This window comes from Scyliorhinus canicula, chromosome 1 (assembly GCF_902713615.1).
Source record: "Scyliorhinus canicula chromosome 1, sScyCan1.1, whole genome shotgun sequence".
NCBI lineage: Eukaryota > Metazoa > Chordata > Chondrichthyes > Carcharhiniformes > Scyliorhinidae > Scyliorhinus > Scyliorhinus canicula.
Window position 1 is genome coordinate 134,317,321 of NC_052146.1, and position 26,163 is coordinate 134,343,483.

At 44.2% G+C, this 26,163-nt stretch overlaps 1 protein-coding gene across 5 annotated transcripts in view; it reads right to left on the bottom strand.

Moving 5' to 3' along the window:
* Positions 1-26,163, bottom strand: part of macf1a (microtubule actin crosslinking factor 1a) — an 837,043-nt gene that overhangs the window by 172,717 nt on the left and 638,163 nt on the right. For 4 of the 5 annotated variants that reach the window (XM_038800577.1, XM_038800561.1, XM_038800568.1 and 1 more), the window contains 6 exons: positions 26,095-26,157; positions 24,840-25,075; positions 23,362-23,491; positions 20,062-20,261; positions 19,466-19,955; positions 2,325-3,796 (listed from right to left, as the gene is read on the bottom strand). In XM_038800577.1, coding sequence (XP_038656505.1) covers positions 2,325-3,796; positions 19,466-19,955; positions 20,062-20,261; positions 23,362-23,491; positions 24,840-25,075; positions 26,095-26,157 — 2,591 coding nt within the window. The remainder of the gene's footprint in view (positions 1-2,324; positions 3,797-19,465; positions 19,956-20,061; positions 20,262-23,361; positions 23,492-24,839; positions 25,076-26,094; positions 26,158-26,163) is intronic. The other variant, XM_038800586.1, reaches the window with a different exon arrangement.

A 26,163-nucleotide genomic window follows, 5' to 3' on the forward strand; every position in this document is an offset into this window, starting at 1 on the left:
TTGAAATCATGGTATTGGTTGGTTCCCAGTTGAGAGCAATTGCCCAATGGAAGTTTCAATACCTGGGCAATTGCCATGAAATCTGAACATGGGGACTAGGGGATGGGGGCATCCCAGTGAATCCTTGTGGCACCCCTTAGCTACTCCTCCCCGGGAAACTCATGGGTCTACTGAAACTAAGGTAGAGGGGAGGAGAGATTTGATTGAAGTCTTAAATATTGCTGAAGGAAGACATTGTGTTGAAGCTTTTCATCTTTACTCTTAATGACCACTGCCAAAAATACCAATGCCAGTGGAAACAACAACTGTATACTGTACAAGAGGGTGCTGATTGGTTGGCAAGTGGACTCTGATTGGTAGAGGCGTTGCAATGGAGAATGCACCAGTTGACGGTAACTGACAGTTAGCTACCAAGCGTTGTCTGAAATTTAAACCAGGCAGCTTGACTCTGATTGGTCAAGGCATTGCCCTGTGAAATGAACCAGCAACAGGCATAATGTGTGCACATGTTCTTTCTGTCTGCTAAAAACAGGGGCTTATGTATATATGTAGCAACTCGTAGACACATTGGGCCTGTTTCAATATTTAAGACAACTGGCAAAAGAACCAGAGGTGACAAGGCAACAATAATTATGCAGCAAATCATGATGACCTGGAATGCGTTGTTTGAAAAGTTTCTTTCTTTCTTGGGATGTGGGCACCATTTATAAGGCCAGCATTCGTTGCCATCCCTAATTGCCTTTAAAAATGGGTTATTGAAGCAGATATAATAATAACTTGCAAAAGGGAATTGGCAAATTGCTTGAAACAAAAAAAAAAACCTGCTTGACTTTGGGGAAGTGCAAGGGAGTGGATTAATTGCATAAACATGGTGGCCCACTTAGCCACCTTCTCGGTTGTATTTTAATTCTACAAGGCTTGCCTGCCAATGATGGAATGCAGAAAGGGGAAATGGACACAAGGTCTGAGTATCAGTGAGTTCAGGGAAGAATGTAAATGTGATGCCAAGTCTCCTATATTGCACAGCAAACTCTGAAGGATCGGTGTATCAGCAGTTTCTTATTTTGTTTAGGTAATAACCTCTTTAGTTATGTGATGGATGTAAGAATTGAGGAAGAATGCATATTAATAGGTCTTGCATGCCAACTTAAAAAAATACCCCAACTCAAGTTAACACAAATGCTATTTTCATCCATCCAAAGCACTCACTTCCATTTTCTCTCCTATCCCCACTTCCCACCTGCTGCTCCCAAATTTTTTCACTTCCAATTAATGTTCTTACTCTCTCAGATCTCTTCACAAAAATTGTTCCTGCCTCTCCTCTTCTTCCAAAGTGGTGTCCCATGCTCCTGGAGTCACAACTATCCTCAAATCTCTGCACTCTGCTTCTTCTCCTCTAAATTTTCATTCCTGGGCTCACAACCATCCTGCTCTCCTTACCCTCAAAACAGGCTTGATATTTCTCTCCTTGACGCCCAAACCACCCTCCTGCCCCGATAGGTGCTGTTCCTTGATTCTCCCACTGTCTTCGCTCCTACTTGAAGGTTCTCCCTGACCTCCTCCCCATCTTGCTGCTCCCAATCTCTCCCTCTTGTTGAAGCATTTGCTTCTAGATTCTACACAATCCTCACCAACGCCTCTTTCCCCTCAGAAAAGAGCTGCTCTCAATTTCTCCAGAACTACAAAAAGCACTGGCGCTGACTTTCAAACACAAATTACAACCCTGTACATTTTGGAGCCATTGTTGTGACTGACATCACTGCACACTTTGAAGAATTCACTATTTTCTATCCATGAGAGCAAGTCCTCCACATACTTCCTACATTTCTGTACTTTCTGAAGACCCGATAGGCTGCTTTCCCAGACATGGCCACAAAAACATTTGAATTAAACATCGTAATGTATTTTAAAATAAATTTAGAGTACCCAATTCATTTTTCCAATTAAGTGGTAAATTTTAGAGTGGCCAATACACCTACCCTGCACATCTTTGGGTTGTGGGGGCGAAACCCATGCAAAGAAGGGGAGAATGTGCAAACTCCACACAGACAGTGACCCAAAGCCAGGATCGAACCTGGAACCTGTGAGGCAGCAGTGCTAACCACTGTGCCACCATGCTCCCCTATACATCGTAATATTAATCAACCGGTGAGATGCAGGGTCTGGCAGATAGAGAAGACCACAGATAACTGGACTATAATGATATATATTTGTATAACAGTGATAGTAGTGAAAGAAAATTCAAAAATACTTTATAGAAACAAAATTTCAACCTTTTAAAACTTCTTATAAACTACCATGGATCGAGTTAAAACAAACCTTACCTTAAAGTCTGCCAATTGCTGATTTATCACATCAACCTCTGTTCCCACATTCCCTTGCAATTCTTCACCCTCTTCTGTTTTGGTTAGGAGGGTGTTCAGTTCTTTGAGCTTTTCATAGAAATCTTCAACACGTGAAACAGTCGTCTCTACTTGTTCTTGTCTGTTCCTTCCTCGTTCCAGTAGCTTACCACATTGTTTGTTCAAGGCTTCAAGCTCTCGTTTCAGCCCTTGTAGATCTGGACTGCCTTCCAGCTCCAGCATTTGCTTGCATTCTTTTTCTGAAATTTCAATATCTCTCTTTAATTCTTTAAGTTTGCTCATGAATTGCTTAATATCATCAATCTGAGATTGTAGGCTGTCCAGGTCCCTCCCAACGGGACTCATGCTGTCCAGTTCATCATCCAGGTCTGCAAGGTGTGAAAACATTTCTCGCACATGGTTCTGGAAATGTCCAATTCCTTGAAGTTTGTTTTCCATTGACAAACAACTTTCATCTACTCTCTGTTTCACATCACTATATTCCTGCTGAACAACGTCTGCTTGCTGTAGGAGCTGTGATGAATCTGCACCATCGGGAGCATCTTGTATTAGACCTTGGACGAGGTCTCTCAGATACTCCACTTGTGGCTCCAAGATTTGAAGAGATTCTTGCCGTGTCCTTAGCTTTTCCAAGTTTTTATTACTGTAGGCTTGTGGTCCAAGAGCATCATAAATCTCAAGTTGTTGTTTTGTACCATCAAGTTTCTTCTGAATGCTTTTCAGGGAGTCCTGGAACTCCTTTAATCTTTGAGCCATTTCTTCAATTGATTCACTTTTGGTTTGAAGATGCTCTGTAATAAGGTCCATCCTTTGATTTATATTTGCTTTTTCATCCCTAATGTCTTCTTCATTGATCTGACAGGAATCTACAAGGATGTCAGCAGCAGTGTTCATCATCTCCAGCAGTGAACGGCGTTTCTCCACATCATGGTGTAGATCCTTAGCACAAGCTAAAGCGGAGTTCAATTGTGATGGATCAATGGTGATAATCAGTCCTTCAATTTTAAATTCACAATCTTCTATCCATGGGAGCAAGTCCTCCACATACCGTCTGTACTTTTGTGCTTTCTGGAGGCAATCTTTGAGTTTAGAATGTCTGCCAGCTACCTGTTTGCTTAGCTCATCCCAATGTCCTTTAAAGCTTGACAACTGACTCTGAAGTCTTATCTTTTCTTCTCCAGGTTGGGCACTTCGATATAGAGACTCCCCTTCAGCAAGAATCATCTCATAGGAGCCAGAATGTTGATTCAGGCTTTTCTGGAACTCCTCCTGCTCACTTAACTGAGACTGTAAAACATTAAGGTTTGAAGACACAGGAGACCTCTGAGCATGTTCACTACATTTATCATCTAGCCACAACTTGAGTTCATCAAACGTTTGTTGGAACTGCTGAGAACTGGCCAAAGTTGTTTGAAGTTGGTTTATGCGATCACCTGTAGATAACAATTACCAACGTCATTTGCCAATTAATTTGAAAGCATTAATTAATCAGGTAATATTTTCCAAATTTTCTACCAAATGTAAAATAAATATTTTAAAAAAGCATTCCAAACCAAGAATTACCAGCAAATGTAACAGCAAACTAAATGTGCGTATATTAATCAAAGTCTGTCATCTTGAGGTGGTGTTAGCTGGAATATTGGTTTTATTGTCTTGATTACAGTCCATCTGACTATTAGACTAATACTTTAGGAATACAGGAGCTAGAATAGGCCATCTGGCCTGTTGAGCCTGCTCCACCATTCGAGCAGATCATGGCTGATCATCTATCTCCAGATCATTTTCTCCACATTCCTTGATGTCATTAGTATACAGAAATCTATAGATTTCTGTCTTAAACATACTCAGCGATTGAGTTTCTACAGTCCCCTGGGGGAGAGAATTGCAAAGATTCACCATCCGAGTGAAGAAATTCCTCCTCATCTCAATTGTGAATGGCCTTCCCCTTAGTCTGCGACTGTAGATTCGCCAGCCAGCGGAAACATCCTTCTTGTAGCTACCCTGTCACACCCTGTATAATTTATTACATTTCAATAAGATTGCCTCTTATTCTTCTAAACATCAGAGAATAAAGGCGATGTGTCTATTTAATCTTTCCTCATGGGACAATGCTTCCATCCCAGGAATTAATCGAGTGAAGTTTCATTGCAGTTCCTTAGATAAGGAGACCAAAACTGCATAATACTTCAGGTGCGGTCTCACCAAAGCTCTATACAATTGCAGCAAGACATCTTTACTCTTGTATTCAAATTCCTTTGTGATGAAGGCCAACATACCAATTGCCTTCCTAATTACTTGCTGTGTTTGTTGACTCGTGAACAAGGACACCCAGGTTCCTATGGATATCAACTCTTCCCAACCTCTCACCTTTTAAGGAATATGCTGCCTCTGTTTTGGAAAACTTCACACATACGATCGGACACATTCTTGTCCACTCACTTAGCCTGTCCACATTCCCTTGTAAGTCACCTTGCAACCTCCTCACAACCTATATTCCACCTAGTTTTGTCTCATCAACAAATTTGGGAAGATCGCATTTGGTCCTCACATTGACCTCCGGTGACGGCCATGAGCCGAGCGGTTGCATGAAGAGGGACTCTCCTCTAAAAACATTGACTAAGTACTTTTAACCCCAAAAAACAGGCACCAGAAGTACAGAAAATCCGCCCCATCGACCTCACTGTCAACCAAGATGGGAAAGAATCAGCCGCCCAGCCGGAAACGTAGTAGAGACGATGGGAAGGAAACCTCAGCCATGGAACAGAGATGCACGTGTGGAGGTATAGGACCGGCAAGGGACCGCAGAGTTCCCAACGCAGACCCAGGCTCTGATGGACAAGATGATGTGCTTCATCACCTCTGAGTTCCAGAAACATAGGGGGAGGTGAAAAAGGACCTCTTTGGCAGCTGCCAAGGCGACATTGGAGTCCACAATGTCCCTCATGAGGGAAGCAATGGACAATGTAGAGCGGAAGCCAGAGGCCCAAGAGACAATGACATGGGACCTCAAAAAAGCCGCCATGGACCAAATCGTGGCAATTGAGGCTGAGGTAGTGAGGCTGGTCAACGTCCAAGTAAACCGATCACCTCAGCAAAACTTGAGAATCGTACGGCTTCCGGAGGGAAGGAACCCCACAGAATACAGAGCAGCGATGTCCGGGAAACTGGTTGGCAAAGAAGACTTCATCAAGTCCCCAGAGGTGGTCCGTGCCTACAGGTTGCTTCGGCAGCGCCCAGTGCTGGGTAACCACCACGGGCAATAATCGTGAGGCACCACATGTATCAGGATAAAGAGCAGATCCTGAAATGGGTGAAGAGTGCAAAAGGGGACAATCGGAAGGACATTCTATCCGCTTGTACAAGGACATTGGTGCAGATCTGGCCAAGCGGCAGGCAGAATTCAATGGTGCCAAACCTACGCTGTACAAAAGTGGGGTGCAGTTTGGCTTGCTCTATCCTGCCAAACCGTGGGTCATGTATCAGGGCAACAAAAACACTACTTTGACATCCTGGAGGCGGCCAACAAATTCGTCCAAAAAAATGGACTGGGCAACCAACAATAGAAGGCAATGGCCAGAATGTGGACTGGAAGAATCTGAGAGGGGCAGGGGCGACCACATCCAAAGGTGCGGGGAGGTGGTTAGAAGGGGCAGAGAGGTAGATGGGAGTTAAATTGGGGAATCCAACTATAGGGGGAGCCACTAAACTAGCAACAGGCTGGGGTACGGAGATCCAGCGAAGGAAGGGGCCGCAACGCACCTCCCAGGAGGTAGGGAGTGCCTGGCAGCAGGGAGGGGGATAAACATAATTTCAGGGGAAACAAAGGGCAAGAATTGGGGGGGGGGGCAGAGAAGGGGAGTTAGAGAAGGGGGCAAAGCCAAGGGGGAAGGGTAGATTGCTGGCTGTAACAGGTCACAGGTGAAGACAACACAAATGAGGAAGTAGTCAGTGGCCATCTTGAATTGCCCGTGAGCAAGGGCAGGCCTAGACAAATGGGGCCAGGCCCACAGGTCAAGTATGGCTTACTTCATCAGACAGTAACATAGAACGTGAGGGGCCTCAACGGACTGGCAAAAAGATCCAGAGTCTTCGCCCATCTCAAGAGTCTGAGGGTGGATGTAGCCTTCCTACAGGAGATACACCCGCGAGAGAGGGACCGACTGTGGGTAAGTAAGGCATGGGTGGGACAAACGTTTCATGAACGTTTCAACATTAGGGCAAGGGCGGAGGCCACCCAGTCAACAAGACAGTTTCATTCATGCGACGAGCATAGTGAGGGATCCAAGGGGGAGCCATTTGTTATGCTCAGTGGGACCCTGGAAGGGACCCCGCTAGTCTAGATAAACATATATATCCCGAACTGGGACACACAGTTCATCCAAAAAACATTGGGCAAAATCAGGATAGGGAGTGTGTTAGGTATGGCACAGAAATGAAATGCTTCAGGGAGTAGATGGGGGGGGGGGGGGGGGGGACCCCATGGAGGGTCAATGACCTGAGAGAAAAATAATTCTCCTTCTTCTCTCGTGTACAAGGCTTATTTGTTGTAGGGAAAATGGGGCTTCCAGAAGTAACAAAGGCTCTGCGACTGTAATCGCCAATCACGCACCACACGACATGGACATAAGACCATAAGACTCAGCAGCTGAATTAGGCCACTTGGCCCATCGAGTCTGCTCCGCCATTCAATCAAGGCTGATATTTTCGCATCCCCATTCTCCTGCCTTCTCCTCATAACTCCTGATCCCCTTATTAATCAAGAACCTATCTATCTCTGTCTTAAAGACACTCAGTGAATTGGCCTCCACAGCCTTCTGCGGCAAAGAGTCCCACAGATTCACCACCCTCTGGCTGAAGAAGTTCCTCATCTCTGTTTTATAGGATTGTCCCTTTAATCTGAGATGGTGTCCTTTGGTTCTAGTTTTTCCTACAGTGGAAACATCCTCTTCACGTCCACTCTATCCAGGCCTCGCAGTGTCTTGTAGTTTCAATAAGATCCCCTTTCATCCTTCTAAACTCCAACGAGTACAGACCCAGAGTACTCAAACATTCCTCATACGACAAGTTCTTCATTCCAGGGATCATTCTTGTGAACCCCCTCTGGACCCTTCCAAGGTCAGCACATCCTTCCTTAGATATGGGGCCCAAAACTGCTCACAATACTCCAAATGGGGTCTGGCCAGAGTCTTTTACAGACTCAAAAGTACATTCTTGGTCTTGTATTCTCATTCTCTTGACATGAATGCTAACATTACATTTGCCTTCTTAACTGCCGACTGAACTTGTACATTAACCTTAAGAGAATCGTGAACAAGGACTCCCAAGTCCCTTTGTGCTTCTGCTTTCCGAAGCATTTCCCCATTTAGAAAATAGTCTATGCCTAGATTCCTCCTTCGAAAGTGCATAACCTCACACTTTTCCACATTGTATTTCATTTGCCACTTCATTGCCCACTCTCCTAGCTTGTCCAAGTCCTTCTGCAGCCCCCTTGCTTCCTCAATACTACCTTTCCCTCTACAGATCTTTGTATCATCTGCAAACTTAGCAACATTGCCTTCAGTACCGTCTTCCAGATCATTAATGTATATTGTAAAAAGTTGTGGTCCCAGCACCGATACCCGAGGCACACCACTAGTCACTGGCTGCCACTCTTTATCCCCACCCTTTGCCTTCTGCTAGTCAGCCAATTGTCTATCCATGCCAGGATCTTACCCTGAACACCATGAGCTCTTAACATATTTAACAGTCTCCTATACGGCACCTTGTCATAGGCCTTCTGGAAATCTAAATAAATCACGTCCACTGGTTCTCCTTTGTCTAACTTGCTTGTTACCTCCTCAAAGAACTCAAACAGATTTGTCAGACAAGACCTCCCTTTGATAAAGCCGTGCTGGACTCAGTCCTATTTTACCATGTACTTCCAAGTACTTCCGATCTAATCTTTAATAACCGACTCTAAAATCTTACCAATGACCGAAGTCAGGCTAACCGGCCTATAATTTCCTATCTTCTGCCTCCCTCCCTTCTTAAACAGTGGTGTTACATTCACCACCTTCCAGTACTCTGGGATCCTTCCTGCCTCCAGTGATTCCTGAAAGATCACTAATGCCTCCACAGTTTCCTCAGCTATCTCTTTTAGGACCCTGGGGTGTAGTCCATCCGGTCCAGGTGACTTATCCACCTTCAGACCTTTCAGTTTCCCCAGAACCTTCTCCTTAGTAATGGTCACTGCACTCACTTCTGCCCCCTGGTTCTCCTGGACCTCTGGCATCCCACTGGTGTCTTCCACCGTGAAGACTGATGCAAAGTAACTATTCAGTTTGTCTGCCATTTCTTTTATTATTACTTCTCCAGCCACATTTTCTAGTGGTCCAATGTCTATTTTTGCCTCTCTCTTACCTTTTATAAATTGAAAAAATGTCTTCCTAGCTTCCTTTATATTACTAGCTAGCTTGCACTCATACTTCATCATCTCCCCCCCCCCCCCCACCTTATTGCATTTTTAGTTATGATCTGCTCACTTTTAAAGGGTTCCCAATCCTCTGGTTTCCCACTAATCCTCGCCACTTTGTATGTTTTTGCTTTAGCCTTTATGGTGCCCTTGACATACCTTGTCAGGCATGGATGCCTTGTCCTCTCCTTAACGTGTTTCCTCCTTATTGGGATGAATTTCTGTTGTGCCTCCCTAATAACCCCCAAAAACTCCTGCCATTGCTGTTCCATTGTCTTCCCTGCTAGGCTCCTTCTCCAATCAACTCTAGCCAGCTCCTCCCTCATGTCTTTGTAGTTACCCTTATTTAATTGTAATACTATTACATCTGATTGCAGCTTCTCCCTCTCGCACTGCAGGGTAAATTCTATCATATTATGGTCACTGCTCCCTAAGGGTTCCTTCACCTTAAGATCCCTAATCAAGTCTGCCTCATTACACATCACCAAATTCAGAATTGCCTGTTTCCCAGTAGGCTCTGTCACAAGCTGCTCCAAAAATCATCTCTTAGACATTCCACAAAATCCATTTCTTGGGATCCACTACCAACCTGATTTTCCCAGTCCACCTTCATATGGAAGTCCCCCATGATTATTGTAATATTGCCTTTTTTACATGCCTTTTATATCTCCTGATTAATTTTCTGCCCCACATCCTGGCTACTGCTAGGGGACCTGTACATAACTCCCATCAGGGTCTTTTTACCTTTGCGAGTCCTCAACTCTACCCACAGAGACTCTATGCCTTCTGATCCTATATCGCTCCTTGCTATCGATTTAACTTCATTCCTTACTAACAATGCAACCCCGCCCCCTTTGCCTGGTCTTTCAATCGGACATATATCCTTGGATATTTACATCCCAGCCCTGATCCCTTTGCAGCCACGTCTCTGCGATGCCCACAACATCGTCCCGGCCAATTTCACTGTGTGCAACAAGCTCATTTACCTTGTTCCGTATACTGCGCGCATTTAGGTACAACACCCTCAATCCTGCATTGGCCACCTCCCTTTTCACACTTTCCTCAGTCACTGTACACTGTAATGTGGCCCTTTTTGATTTTTGACTATGGCTTCTCTGCCTTACACTTTCCCCCTTACTGCTTTCTGTTTTTGGCCCTGTTTTACTTCCCCACCTGACTTCCTACATCGGATCCCACCCCCCTGCCACATTAGTTTAAACCCTCCCCAACAGCTCTAGCAAACACCCCCCAGGACATCGGTTCCAGTCCTGCCCAGGTGCAGACCGTCCGGTTTGTACTGGTCCCACCTCCCCCAGAACCGGTTCCAATGCCCCAAGAATTTGAATCCCTCCCTCTTGCACCATCTCTCGATCCACACATTCATTCTATCTATCCTGACATTCCTACTCTGACTAGCTCGTGGCACTGGTAGCAACCCTGAGATTACTACCTTTGAGGTCCTACTTTTTAGTTTAAATCCTAACTCCCTGAATTCAGCTTGTAGGAACTCATCCCATTTTTTACCTATATCGTTGGTGCCTACGTGCACCACGACAGCTGGTTGTTCCCCCCCCCCCCCGTAGAATGTCCTGCAGCCGCTCAGAGACATCCTTGACAATCGGTTACAGGGACAGGAAAGAAAGGGCAGCCAAGCAGCGGCTGATCGACACCATACTGGAGGTGGATCGGCGGTTCGCCACTGCCCCAACCGTGGAATTACTGGTGCAGAGGAAAAATCTGCAGATGGAATTTGATCTGCATTCCAAAGAAATGCAGTCCACCCAGCTCCGCCAGGCATTTACAAACATGGAAATAAAGCCAGTCGCATGCTAGTGCACCAGCTAAGAAAGCAAGCAGCTACAAAATTGATAGCTCAAGTTAGGGACAGAAATGGTAGGATGGTGGCAGACCCAAATGAGGTTAACTAGGCCGTTGCAAACTTTTACTGAGGTTGGTACACCTCTGAACCCCCGGATGGGGCTCGGAGATGAAGTAGTCCCTTGACAGACTGGATATATCAGTAGTGGGGAGGACAGGAAACAAGGGCTGGAAGTACCGCATAGGGCTGGGCAAAATTGTAGAATGCATTAGCCCCATGCAGTCAGGGAAAGCGGCGGGACTGGTTGGGTTCCCAGTGGACATTTACAAAAGATTTGCAGCAGCACTGGCCCCACACTTGCAGGAGATGTTCAACATCTCTCTGTCGAAGGGGGCTCTGCTGCCCACGCTGGCACAGGCCTCGAGTGTGGAGCATATAGACCCACCTCTCTCTTAAACACCAAGATAAAAGTCCGAGCAAAAGCTCTGGCAAGGCGCGTGGAGAGCTGCCTGCCAGAGGTGATCGCGGAAGATCAGACCAGGTTTGTCAAGAGTATACAGCTAACAGCAAACATCAGGGACGGGATTCTCCGAGCCTCTGCGCCTAAATCGTGCTCGGCGCGGGAGCGGAGAATGGGCGAAGAACCAGAGATCGGGTCCGCCCCGGTCCCACGATTGTCCGATCCCTCGGAGAACCGCCACTAATTGGATGCACGCGGTCGAGGCGGTGCCGGTCAGGGACCATTGAAAGAGGCCCCCGCGGCGATTCTCTAAGTGCAGCTGGCCAAGTTCCTGCCGGCGTGGTTCTCTTATGTTTCCACCCGGTGGGCACTCAGCATGGCGGTTGCGGACTCAGTCCGCGGCCGCCCTGGTTGGGGGGGGGGGAATCATTCACCCGGGGGGGGTGGGGGGGCCTCCAGGACGGCCAGGCTATCGATCGGGGGCCACCGATCCACGGGCACGCGTGATCTTTGGGGAGGGCGCTATATTTTTGCTGTCGCTCTGCGTTGTGGGTCGGCTATGTCGCGCAGGGTGGCTGACACAGGCCGCCGTGCGCATGTGTGAACCTCTGACCAGAAGTGCAGGACCCTGTATCGGCAACTGGAACTGCGAGGAGCATACCGGGGCCCTACCAGCCCCCTCCAGTTAGGAGAATCACTCTGGACTTTCTCCAGCTAAGTCCACAGTGATTCGCGTGGGGCATAGCCCCATTATTGGAGAATCCCACCCCTGATGCCTGCTGAATGGCATAATGACCCCATCAGGGGAGAGCACCAGAGGTGATCGTCTTCCTGGACACTGAGAAAGCCTTCGATCGAGTAGAATGGAGGTGGAGGTGCTTGAATGTTTTGGAGTTAGAGCAAGGTCCACTGCGTGGTGAAGCTCCTGTACAGCACTCCTATGGCAAGCACATGGACGAACGCCACCAGCTCCAAGTATTTTTGGCACAGAGGGGAACGAGGCAGGGGTGCCCGTTATCCCAGCTCCTGTTTGCTCTGGCAATCAAGCCAATGGCCATCGCCCTTAAATCAACAGAGTAGTGGACAGGCATTCAGAGAGTGACAGGGAGCAGAGAGTTTCTCTCTCTGCAGATGACCTGCTCCTCTACGTATCAAACCCACTGGGAGTACCGCCAGGATGTCAGGGACTTTGTGTACAGATGAGACCAGGAGGAAGACCTTTCGCCAAAGGGCACACAGGCCCCTTCCACAGATGTAAAAGCAAGGAAGCGGGCCATCCTAATCTCCCTCTCTCTCACACCCCCCCACCCCTCCATCAGAATGAGTGTAAAGATAAATAAAGTACATAGTTCTGGCATTGATTGTAAATACAAATATAAATAAGATAATGCGAGCCTGGGTCACAGGAAAAGTGACAACCTGCTGTACAGCTGTTTATGAAGTTGCTGTTACTTGGTTTCATCTTTCTTATTTTTGCCAACAGTTCTGTCTCTTGTGTATAAATCTTGTTACTAAATGATAAAAATCACCAAAAAAATATTTTGAATGAAAATTTGATCCCCACATCCAAATCATTGAGATAGATTGCAGAAAGCTGCGGCTCCAGCACTGTTTTGTGTGGTACTCCACTAGTAACAGCCTGCAATCCTGAGAATGACCCGGTTATTCCTACTCTCTGTGTGCTTTCCAATTCTCTATCTATACCAATATATTATCCCCAATTCCATGCATGCTAATTAGTTTAGAAACATCCTGAGTGGGACCTCATCAAAAACCTTCTGAAAATCCAAATACACCATATCCACTGGTTTCCTTTACCTGTTCTACAAGTAACATCCTCAAAAAACTTCAACAGGTTTGTCCATCAGATTTCTCTTTCATAAATCTATGTTGACGTTGTCTCTGCCCAATCCTATCGTAGTTTTGTGTCCAGATATCACATATTTTCTAATGATAACATTTCCCCTACTGACGTCAAATTAAAAGGTCGGTAGTCTGTTTCTCCTTCCACTCTTAAATAGTGGGATTATATTTGTTTTATTGTTAATGAGCATATAATTCAACTTGCAATTTCAGAGTTGGAAAGAAGTCTAAAATTTGAGATGAAATTAATAAAACCAGTTGGGGCGGGATCTTGAATTTAGGATAAAATGGAAGGGGTTATGTGACCCGTGTGCCTAAGTGACATGGCTGTTAAAGATCAAAGGTCGGTTTGCTGGAAAGAAGGTGCAAAGTATTCACACTTGGAGACAATGACATCAGCATCTGTGTTTACAGTGGTTAGACTTCTGCTCTCCAAAGTCTCAGAAAAGTGTCGAGAATGCTGGGTTGTAAACAGTAATGCTTTAAATTTTCCAGTTGCTTCTAGGGTAAAAGAAATTAGGAATCTTCAGGACAGCATTTCTATCTAGATCCAAAGCCCATACGATTCCATGGAGTGCAAATGGAGATGAACCTTGAGAGAGAAAGGATTTCAAAGATATTCCTGAAACTCCCAAACGGAGGTAATATTCCAGGAACTGGGAGAGAGCAGTAGAGGTCAAAAGTCTCTATAGTTCAACACACAAGAATACGAGTGGAGCACACGTTCAGATTGAAAATATCAAATTTGAGAGGAATTCAAACTAGACTGGAAGATTTTCCCAGCTTGAGGTAGACTGAAGAACCTCTAGGGGAAAAAGCTTCACTGTGAAAGACATTTCTGAGATTTAAAGTTATTAGGCCGAGAAAAGAGAAGATCACAACTAAACCCTCTGGAGGCAAGTATCACTTTGGACTTGTTCTGGGAGAACTATATGTTCGTGTAAACTATATCTGTGAAGTGACATTTTGATTGCATTAAAAATAAAAGGGAAAAGTTCTATTCTGCTGTTTATATCATAACATTGTGCATAAAAAGAGTTTAGTCTATTTTTAGTCAATTGTGCTTTCAATTTGGTCGGCACAGTAAAAGGTTTAAAACATGAAATTGTGTTGAGCCATCCTTTCAGCTATTAATTTGAAGTTTGAATTTTGTTTTTTTAATTGGTCTACTTTCCTGTTTTTGCTACCAAAGTGGATAACCTCACATTTATTCACATTATACTGCATCTGCCTTGTATTTGTCCACTCACTCAACTTGTCCAAATCACACTGAAGCATCTCATAATGCCACCATAACCTTCTCCATAAAATTTGTCCTTGGTTGATGGATGATATGTATGTAGCTAATAATGCACTTCAACTACTTTAGCATTGTACTTCATGAAGACAGTTGTGAGTATTCACTGTTTACCAAAAGTATTTTATTCCTTTTACAATTGTTTTGCTGACTACATCTGGAATTTTCAGATTGTGATTTTCATCCAGGAAAGAACAGTTTCCCTGCAACCGATTTCATTCATAAGAAAAACAATCTCAGTTTTAAATAGAAAGGAAGGACTGGATTTTCCAGCCCTCCTATCTTGGGGTGGTGGGTGGGGGGGGGGGGGGGCTCTCCGATATTGGGGTAGGGGGGCCCCTCCGATATTGGGGTTGGACCGTCCGATATTGGGGTAGGGACTGCCTCCGATATTGTGGGAGTAGGGGAGCAAGAGTCTCGACACCTTCATGCATGCATGCATGTTTGCATTGCGGGGGGAGGAGGGCATCAACCGCCCGGACCTCCCTATTGGGCCACCCACTCAAAATGGCGGCCAGATAGAAGGATTCTGAAAAGCGTCCCAGGAGATCCCTGACATGCATGAATTAACATTGCAATGGAGAGGAAATCGTTCATGGACACTGCTCCGAGCACCAGCGTAGGCAAGGAGCGATTCTACTCGCGCAGGAGAACAGTCTCCCAAACGGTAGAATTCTGCCCATTATCCTGGATTTTGCTCCATATCATGTTAAGCTGAATATTGAATTTATGATTTGTGCAAGGTATCTATCCTAATGTATCCTGGATAGGGGTGGGGAGACGAGCAGAGCCGGAGTGGGAGGAGAGGTAGAGGGGCTGGGTTGGTACGATTAGTCTGTCCTCGCTGTGTTAAAGGAAGCTCACCCAGTGAGAGCTAATCTGTTCCTTTTTGTTTAGCATCCTCTCATTTTTCAGGCCCAGTATTGTCATTCTGTAGTTGTATTACGGCTATCTGTTTTGGGCTGGGCCTGGACAAGAGTTCAATTTGCACTGTGTGTTAGTTGATTTCCCCTTTAGTTCTGGGGTTCTCAGTATATTGTTTTCTTTCTTCTGTCATCTTGTTTTGCCGCTATAGGTATGAAATAAGTCCTGTAATGTTGCTTGTATCCTGTTTTAGTGCAGACGCATTCTATACCAGTGAACGGAATATATGTTGGGGCTTTTATCCCTGATTCATCTGGTCTTATTTGTTCCCATTCTTACGAAGACACTGTATCTGTTGTACATTAATACCTATGGCTTGCTTTCCTCCTCTTTTGTTTGTTTTGAGGCGATTTTTGTAAAAATTGAAAATTATAATAAAAAGACTTTAAAAATGTCTGCTGCACATTGGAAGCAACAGTTGTGAGTGCACCACAGACCCACATAAATATACGCACATACACGAAGATAGCATGCAAAAATGACTAGGGTAACGATTCACAGTGGAGAAACCTACATTCAGAAAGTTAACAGGCTTTCTATGTTGTGAATGTTTGGATGAAGTTACAAAGTTCGTCTCTTTTGCCACTATCAGCATCATATTCTCAAAAAAAGTGGCAAACAGACGCTCACAGCCGAAGTTGACACAGGGGCAAGCACAAACATCTTACAAGTTGGAATCCTAAAGGATATGTATCTGGATCATTGGGAGTCAAAGATACTACCTACGATAGTCAAACTAATTGCATACAATGGTCCACCCATTCTTTGCATTGGTACATTGATATTGAACTGAAGTCTGAACTGAAGTATTCGAACTGGTCGACACGAGCAGACTAAAATAGCATGGTTATCGACACAGTGACTATGGCAGAAAAAGCCAAAATTAATTGCATTGAGTTAGTCCAGGACTGACAGCAGATGCACCCCAACAAATTTGGCACTGCAGGACATTTCAGAGGTGATGCTGTACTACACATCAGAAAAGATGCAGCCCTGCCAATTGACCCTCCTAGAAAGTGCAGTGTGGACATAAGCAGGTAAGATGGTTCCCTTGGTTACGGAGTCTAGAACCGGGAGCATAATGTCCAATTAAGGGGGATGCCACTTAGGACCAAGATGAGGAGAGATTTCTTATCACAGGGGGTTGTGAATCTTTGGAATTCTCTACCTCTGAGGGCCGTGGAAGCTCAGTCATTGAGTATGTTTAAGGTAGACACTGATAGATTTCTGATGAACAATAACGGAAAGGGTTATGGGGATAGTGTGGGTAAAAGGCTTGATCAGGCATGATAGTATTGAAGGGTGGGGCAGGCTTGACAGGCTGAATGGCCTACTCCTGTTCTTATGTTCCTCAAGTCCCAGGTTTGATTACAAAGATGTACTGATTTAGCTAATATTACCTGGGCAGCAATTTGGGAAAAACAATTAATTTCAGGAGGATGTGCTGGAAATTTTGAAAAGCATCAGGATAGATAGGTTCCCATGGCAGACGGGATATACCCAAGGTCACCTTGAGAAGCAAGGGAGGAGATTTCTGCGCCATTGGTGATGATCTTTGCGTCCTCACTTTCCACTGGAGTAGTACCGGATGGTTGGAGGGAGGCAAAAGTTGTTCCCCTGTTCAAGAAAAAGGAATAGGGAAAATCCCTGGGAATTACAGACCAGTCAGTCTTAAGTTTGTGGTGAGAAAAATACCGGAAAGGATTCTGAGAGATAGGATTTATGAATCCTTAGTTTCATTAAAGATTGCCAGCGTGGCTTTGTGAGGGGCAGGTCATGCCTCACAAGCCTCATTGAATTATTTGAGGATGTGACGAGACACATTGATGAAGGTCGGGCAATGGATGTGGTGTATATGGAATACATTAAGGCATTTGATAAGGTTCCCCATGGTAGGCTCATTCAGAAAGTTAGGGGGCATGAGATACAGGGAAATTTGGCTGTCTGGATACAGAATTGGCTGGCCGAAAGAAGACAGCGAGTGGTAGTGAATGGAAAGTGGTGTCCCGTTCTGGGATCTCTGCTCTTTGTGGTTTTTATAAATGACTTGGATGAGGAAGTAGAAGGTGGGTTAGTACGTTTGCCGATGACACGAAGGTTGGGGGAGTTGTAGATAGTGTCGAGGGTTGTTGCAGGTTACAACAGGACATTGACAGGATGCAGAACTGGGCTGAGAAGTGGCAGATGGAGTTCAATCGTGATAAATGTGAAGTGATTCATTTTGGAAGGTTCAATTTGAATGCTCAATACAGGGTTAAAGGCAGGATTCTTGGGATTGTGGAGGAACAGAGGGATCTTGGGGCCCACATACATAGATCCCTCAAAGTTGCCACCCAGGTTGATAGGGTTGTTAAGGAGGCATGGTGCGTTGGCTTTCATTAACAGGGGGATTGAGTTTAAGAGCCGCGAGGTTTTGCTGCAGCTTTATAAAACCCTGGTGAGACCACACTTGGAATATTGTGTCCAGTTCTGGTTGCCTCCTTATAGGAAGGATATAGATGCTTTGGAGAGGGTGCAGAGGGGATTTACCAGGATGCTGCCTGGACTGGAGGGCATGTCTTATGAAGAAAGGTTGAGGGAGCTAGGGCTTTTTCACTGGAGCGAAGAAGGAAGAGAGGTGACTTGATAGAGGTGTACAAGGTGATGAGAGGCATGGATAGACAGAGACTTTTACCCAAGGTGGAAATGGCTGTCACGAGAGGACATAATTTTAAGGTGATTGGAGGAAGATATCGGGGAGATGTGAGAGGTAGGTTCTTTACACAGAGTGGTGGGTGTGTAGAATGCACTGCCAGCGGAGCTGGTGGAATCAGAGTCATTAGGGACAAGTGACTCTTGGACAGGCACATGGACAGCAGTAAATTGAAGGGGTGTAGGTTAGGTTGATCTTCGACTAGTATAAATGGTCGGCACAACATGGTGGGCCCAAGGGCCTGTACTGTGCTGTACTGTTCTATGTTTCTAGACTAGAAAAGGGGAAGAGAAATAGTAGATTTTTCACTTTTTCACCATCTAATGACTCCACCTCAATGTGCAGGTGAAAAGTGGATGCTGGAACAGGATTTAATTTAAATAGAGGGGGCGATTCTCCAATATTGGGCCCAAGCGTTTGTGCCGTCGTGAACGCCGTCGCGTTTCACGACGGCACGTACCGGGCTCGGTTACGTACGATTCTGGCCCCCAGGGGGCGCTCCAGCCTCCTTATGCGGCGCGAAATGGATGCTGCGCCAAGCCACGCATGCGCAGTTGGGCAGCGCAAACCTGCGCACGCACAGGGGACTTCTTTTGTGCGCCGGCCCAACCAACATCGGATCGGTGTTCAGGGGCCAGCCGCACCAGGAAGTAGTCTGGGGGGGGGGGGGGGGGAAAGAGAAGAGGCCAGCCCGCCAATCGGTGGGCCCCGATCTCGGGCCAGACACCATCGGAGCCCCCCCCCCAAAGCCGGTCCCGCAGAGTTCCCACTGGCAGCGACCAGGGGTGAACGGCGCCGGCGGGACTCTGTCGTATTGGAGTGACCGCTCGGCCCATGCGGGCCGGAGAATCGGCGGCCCCGCCGCTTCTAGTGGCCCGCACCGCGCCAGTGCAAATGGCACCGATACTCCGCTCCTCGGAGAATCGCGCGCCAGCATCAGGGTGTCGTGGCACGGTTGCTGCGATTCCGGACCGGCGCTCGGAGAATCGCCCCCATAATGTCCTACACAATTAAATAGACTGTTAAGTCTCACTCTCTGGGCTCACATGTCAAGAGTGTCTAATTGATTGTTGTGCAAGAGAACAGGTTTAGCTTCCTGAGCGTAGAGGCCAAGCACTTTGGAATGTTAATCACAAGAGTTAAATATGAAATCATTTATTTGAACAGATTTTTAGAAAAGTAGCAACATAAAGGTAAATATCAAATAAAAATCCAATTAATCTGGCAAAGAATAATTTCTTGGCTTTTGGGATAGCAATGATGAGACTATTGGCACTCCCTGCTGTTATGGAATAAATTTGGTAGCAAGTTTGCAGCCCCAGCCAAAGATTTAGCTAAAAAGCACGAGCTTGGTTTCTTCCATTCTCTCTAAGGAAGTGGTCAATTCAAAATATTTCTGACAGCTTATTGATTACAGGGCTTTCAGCTAAATTTTAACACATAGTGACGGTGGAGTGGAACAAATCTGTATTAGAAGCAACTAAAGGTCACAACTGCTAGTTTGTTAGTTCATCTGGTCAGAGATGAAGAACTGGTTTTAAAAGTTAGAAGTTTATTTTGGCAAATTGTAACTAAATCTGTAGTATCAATACCAACCTGCTCTCTCTTCAAGACCACTGAATGGCATCAGAACAGATTCCAGGCGTTTTCGAAGCTCATCCTTTAAATACTGTTCACCAATAAGGGAGGACAGGTCATCACAGAGAATTTGTGCCTCTTCAATCTGCTCCTTTTGCTGTTCCAAATCTGAACGAATTTCACTGGTTTCTTCAAGTTGTTGCTTGACAATGTCTGGCTGTGTGCTAATCACAGATTGGTTGTTTAATTTATCACAGAGAATCCTGACTTTGTCAGTGAGTTGCTGCAGAAGCTCCTGATACTGTGTAGTCTTGGCTATGGCTTGATCAATATGACTAGAACGGCCACCGAGCTGATTGGTAAGTTTATTCCATTTGTCATTGATGGCTCCATGTTGATCTCTCAGCTGGCTGTCAGGAGATACATCTCCAGGTGCACAAAGTCCTTGTGCTGCTCTATTTAGTTGTTCATACTGGGGTTTACGAGTCTCAAATTCTTTCAACATGAACTGTCATAAACAAAAACTTTAATTAGGGATACCGGGAAACATTTCTTGTCCAGTACTTTGTAATACATAGGTAAATAATTTTTAAGTTTGTAGTTTTAAATTTTACCTGCACTTGTTGTTTCTGAGCACGTAGCATATTTGGATCAATTGATAGAGGGCCCAGTACGCTCATCATTAATTCCTTCTCTGATAGCCATGTACTCAACTGTGATTCTGTGTTCTGGAAACTTAAGAGCAGGTTGGCTGATTCCTCAAGTTTTTGTTGTCTCTCAGTTAATGTCCGATTTGCATGAGTCCACTTTGATTCTAAATAAAGTACAGATGACAATGATGATGCATTCAGTGAAAAGCTCTTTTGCTCTTGCTGATTCACAAGATCACAATGCATCATCTTAATATGTTTTACACTCATCATGCCAGAACATATAAAATGGTTTGATAGAAAGGGTGCATGGACAACAAACTATGCCTGAGTGAGATGTGGATCGAGTGAGGAGTTGGGAATTCAGTTCAGATGGGAATTTGATGCACAGCAGAGAGTGCTCCTTTTTCTACTTTTGTGCAGCCTCCAGTGGTCGGTGAGTTGCCTTCCTAGTCTCCAGGCTGGGTGAGAGCAACCTTCTATTACTTTAGCTGTGGTAAACAATTAATTAATTGGTGGAATAAATAAGGTTGGACATAAATGACACGGCTGGTGGTGTGCTGCGACTGCAGCTTGTGGGAATCTGTGGAATGCAATGCAATCTCAGACACCCATGCCTGCAGAAAGTGTCTGCAGTTTCGGGAATTCTGGCTCTGAGATGCTGAGCTGGAATCTTGAGTTGCGGACATCACGCATCAGTGGGGGGAGTTACCTGGACACTTTGTTCCAGGAGGCAGTCACACCCTTTGGGCAAGGCATAACTTTAGAATTGGTCAAGGAGTACGTGACTGGAAGTCAGGTGGGTAAGTGGAACCAGCATGTAATGATGGAGGAGCCTCAGCCTCTGACTTTGTTCAACAGGTACAAGGTGCTTGCTACATGTGTAGACAAGGAGAAGGACTGCAAGATATACGAGTAGACCATGGCGAATAATGCCATTCAAAGGGGCGGGGGGTTGGCAAAGAGGTATGTGGTAGCGATAGGAGACAGCATAGTCTGGGGGACAGATACTGTGCACTGCAGTTGAGAGCAAAGGTCTGTACGCCAACATTACCTGCTCGGTGCCAGGATTCAGTGCTGGAGAGTAACCTGCAGTGGGAGGGAGGGAGGATCCAGTGGTCATGGTCCATATAGGTACCAGTGACAAAGGTAAGACTAAGAAACAGGTTCTGTATAGACAGTATGAGGAGCTAATACAAGTAAATCGTAGAATTTACAATGCAGGAGGCCATTCGGCCCATCGAGTCTGCACCGGCTCTTCTTGGAAAGAGCACCTTACCCAAGGTCAATATCTCCACCCTATCCCCATAACCCAGTAACCCCACCCAACACGAAGGGCAATTTTGGACACCAAGGGCAATTTATCATGGCCAATCCACCTAACCTACACATCTTTGGACTGTGGAAGGAAACCGGAGCACCCGGAGGAAACCCACGCACACACGGGGAGGATGTGCAGACTCCGCATAGACAGGAAATTAGAGGTGTGTGAAACAAGTCTAATATAGTAATCATGGGTGATATCAATCTACATACATACTGGACAGACCTAATTAGTACTTATATCGTGGAGGACAAATTCTTGGAATGTATGCAAGATAGTTTTCTAATCAGTAGCGGAGGAACCAAATAGGGAATGGGCAATTTGGATTTTATGCTGTGTAATTAAAAAAAGGTTAATTAATAATCTTGTTGCAAATAAGTCGGAAAGAATGATCACAATATGTTAGAATTTTACATAAAGTTTGAAAGTCATTGAGGTCATAGAATCAATACAGTGCAGGAGGCCATTTAGCCCATTGAATCTGCACGGCCTTCCAAAAGAGCACCGTACCCATGTCCACTCCCCAGTCTACCCCACCCTATCCCCTGTAATCCCGTAAACTAACCTGCACATCCTTGGACACTAAAGGGCAATTTAGCATGGCCTATTCACCTAACCCTCACATCTTTGGACTGTGGGAAGGACCCAGAGGATATCCACACGGGGGGGGGACACTCCAAAACAGGCAGTCACCTAAGTGATGTAGTTCAGAAACTAGGATCTTAAATCTAAACAAATGAAACCACAAAGATTTGAGGAGCATATTAGCCATGGCAGATTGGAAATTGTTGAAATGTATGATGGTCGATGAGCAATGGCTAACATTGGGAGTTTACTGCATTTGTAAAGAATTGTTACTGAATGGAATGTAAGCTCATCCTGAATTTGGGGTGAAATCAATCTGGTTGCTGTGCCTAAGGATATCATAACTTCATCGACAGTACCTTCCAAACCTCCAACCTCTACCAGAGAAGGGCAAAGGCAGCAAATGCATGGGAAGACCACCACCTGCAAGTTCCTAAGTCACACACCATCCTGACTTTGAATTAAATTGCCATTCCTTTACAGTCGCTGGGTCAAAATCCTGGAACTCCCTTCCTAACAGCTCTGTGGTATACCAACACCACATGGACTGCAGCAGTTCAAGGCAGTGGCTCGCCACCACTTTCTGAAGTGAAATTAGGGATCGGCAATAAATGTTGGCCAAGCCAGCGACACCCACATCCCAGAAAGAATAAATACTTTAAAAATATATTTTGACATGTAATTATGCACAGGGCAACTACAGCAATTCATTTTTGTCCTCTCTCTTCCCATCCCATCTTATATCTTCACATACATACAATTCCAGGAGCCGTCACTGGACAACAATGAGAGAGGCTATTCTGACCAATTTCTTCTCTACAGGCCTGAATTTTCTGTGCTAATTTGGTATGAACCAGGAATCAAACCTGAGACTCTCCTGATATAATTTAACTGATGTAATTTTGAAAACAAAATCTTAATTTTATTAAATAACAACTAATGAAGTGATTTGGAGCAGTTCGTTGACCAGATTATTTAAAGTAGTTTGCCCAATTACTTGCTTTCCTTTATTTCTCTTGTCTTCATTGGTTTTCACTGTTCAAGAAGGAAGATCACCACCACCTTCTGAAGGTCAATTAGGGATGGGAAATAAAAGTGTTGGCTGAGTCAGCAAGTCCCACATCCCATAAAATAATTTTTAAAATCATTATCTAAAATACATTTTCCACACTTACATGGAAATTGAAACATGAAAGCATACCATTCAGCCTAACCAATCCATGTTGGTGCTTACCACAAGCGTCCACCTAATTTCACATGCCAGTTCAGTTTCAATCTGTTCCATAACTTGTTTTAAATGCAAGTTATTCCATTCCACAAGCATAAACACCAGTACTGTTTTGTACTTGCTTTACCTATTTGTTCTAGCACTTCCGTCCACTTCCTAGCTTCAGGTGAGTCTGGATTTTTGGTCAACAAGTCTTTCAACATCTCCTTCAGCTTCTCAACCTTTCCAGAATTCTGTTCAAGCTCAACAAGAAAGGCCTAAACAAAAATGGAGTTTAATGATTGACAACAGCTTTGCAAACTTGGTTTTACAAAAATGCAGCAGTAACTGTCATGTCTGACGCATTTAGTTACTATAGAGCTAAATGCTCGCTCAATTAATAGCACAAATTTTTATGTGGGCACTTTAAAGATCAAGGGCTGGATTCTCCGTTCCGCCGCATTTTTATTTCACCCCACCGACATGGTGATTCTCTGATACACCGGCTGGCCAATGGGGTTTCCCATTGTGGGGCAGCCCCACACCGTCGGGAAACCCGAGCATCCGGCCAGGGGAGAATCCAGCCCCAGTCATTGATTATTGCTTTCATATGCATTTTCTATGATATAAATTGTATCAGATTAAAGCTTTTTTTGTTTTTTTTATTACTTTATCAGAGTTACAAAGCCACAGCTCAGAGTGTGGATAAGGGCAAACCTCTAATCCAGCTCCTTGCCTGCTCTAAAAAACAATTCAAATTCAAATTGAATCCAATTCAAAGTCCCCACAAGAGGGACATACCAGATCCAGGTATTACACCTGACCTCACGCTCATTTTAGCCAAAAATCAGAGAAGCGATCCCAGATTAAAGTTTATCAATCAGAATAAGAGTAGAATTTAAGTAAAACTAAAAAGATCAAGGAATTAAACATCTCAATCTATCTGGATGAAAAGATATTTGCAATTTACATACCTCAACTACAGCATAAACTAAGTATCAAAATATTTAAAGACAAACTGGAGCTCTAGTTTCTTGAATAGCTTATGAATGTAAAGTATGTCCTTTCTACCGTAGTTTTATCTTTTTTCATTACCCTATCTACACTCGAGGGAAAGTGAAGACTAAAGTAACCTCAACTATCTTTGTTATCCAAATTAAAAATGCTTTTTACTCATAATAGAAATGAAAATTCAATTTTTCGACGAACAGTTATAGTACTTAATAATCTGAGCTACGCTTTGCGTGACCCAGAATTCAAAGCAATCCAGACAGTTAGCTTTACCACTTACGAATGCTGAAGTCCAGACATTAGTACTCATTCTAAATAAAACCAAATGAAGATGAAACATTCATTTTGATTTGCTCCCAACAGACTGGAAAAAGATAAAAATTAATCTGTCTATTTTCTTCCAATTTGACCCCTTTTAACAACAGAACTCCTTCCTCTCATTCGTCCTTTCTCCCCAACCAAGAGGTGCTGGGTTGTATGCTGGAAAAAACCCTCTGATTTAAAAGCATAGGCTTCAGAAGTTGAACTTGCAAAGATGTCATGATAATTTTAATAGCGAAATTATTAACTATGTGGGATCTTATTTATACCTTATCAGGCATATTTATCACTTACCTTGTTTTGCTCTACTTGTGCCGTCATAGTTTGAGTTTTGGCTGGTGATGAATTCAAAGTGGACAAAGTCTGTTCTTTCAATTCTAGCCATTTCATGACAGAGTTGGTTTCTTCTTGAACTTCTTGCATTTGGTTAATGGTGGTCCGAAGGTGGTTCTGACATTCCTTTAGTACATTACCCAATGTCTTATAATTATGATTCACATCAGAGACATTGTGCTGAATTTCAGCAAGTTCTGCAAAAGGCAAAAGACATGAGCAAAAGTCAGAAACATTTTTTTTTAATTCTTTGTAGCATAAGGATCTTCAGATCATCATTAAATTATGAGATGATCATTGTGCAACGTCATCAATGTATCAATGCATAATATTCACAAATAAATTTCTCTACCATTGGAGAAATGGGAGGTTTCATATTCAAGTCATAAGGACAGCCTACATGTTCTTAAGTGCAGAATTTTCTTTGTGATTCTTGAAACTAGGTGCGGCTTTCTTCTTTAATAACTTCATTAAGAGCGTTTTCCCCCCGCATGCCCTGGCTTCAGTTTCAAATTGGAAAAATATAACATCCACACCATATTTCATAACAATTGTCTACGACAAAGAGAAGTATTTCATTTGGAAGATATTCCAAACATGTTTATATAGAAAAGGGTAGGTCACATGGTTCCTCAGAGTACACTGTGCCAATATATTATTGTTACTCAAGCTTTATTATTATAATTTCATAATTGATAACTTAATAACTGAATAACCCTCTTATGGACTGAACTGATCTCTTCACATATTTTCTCTATGATGTAGCACTACACTCTGTATGCTTCACCCGATTTTTATGTATTTACATTGTGTATTTATCGTATGTCCTATGTTTCATGTATGGAACGATCTGCCTAGATTAATGCAGAACAATATTTTTCACTATACCTCGGTACACGTGACAATAAATCTAAATCTAACATTGAACTACATCTTGTTTCTTTTTTCTGGAGGAACCTAGGCAATTGAAAGAGATATTCCAAAACTAATTGTAGCAAATGTGTACTTTATTTTTCTTGGAGGTTGCATAACAAGTTATGAATTAAATTGGAACATTGGAACTGGTAACAACCAAGGCTGTATTCCAGTATGTTTATGGATTCAGCAGATTGACCATTAATTAATACCATTTTATTTCACCTTTGTTCAAATTCCTCCTATATGAATCCCATTGAGGAGAAAAATGGTTGGAAAATGCAACAGAAACAGAGCTCACCTTTGTTTCTGTGGTACCCATTCATACTAGGTGCAGTCACTCCACCATTCATCATTACAGAACCTGAAT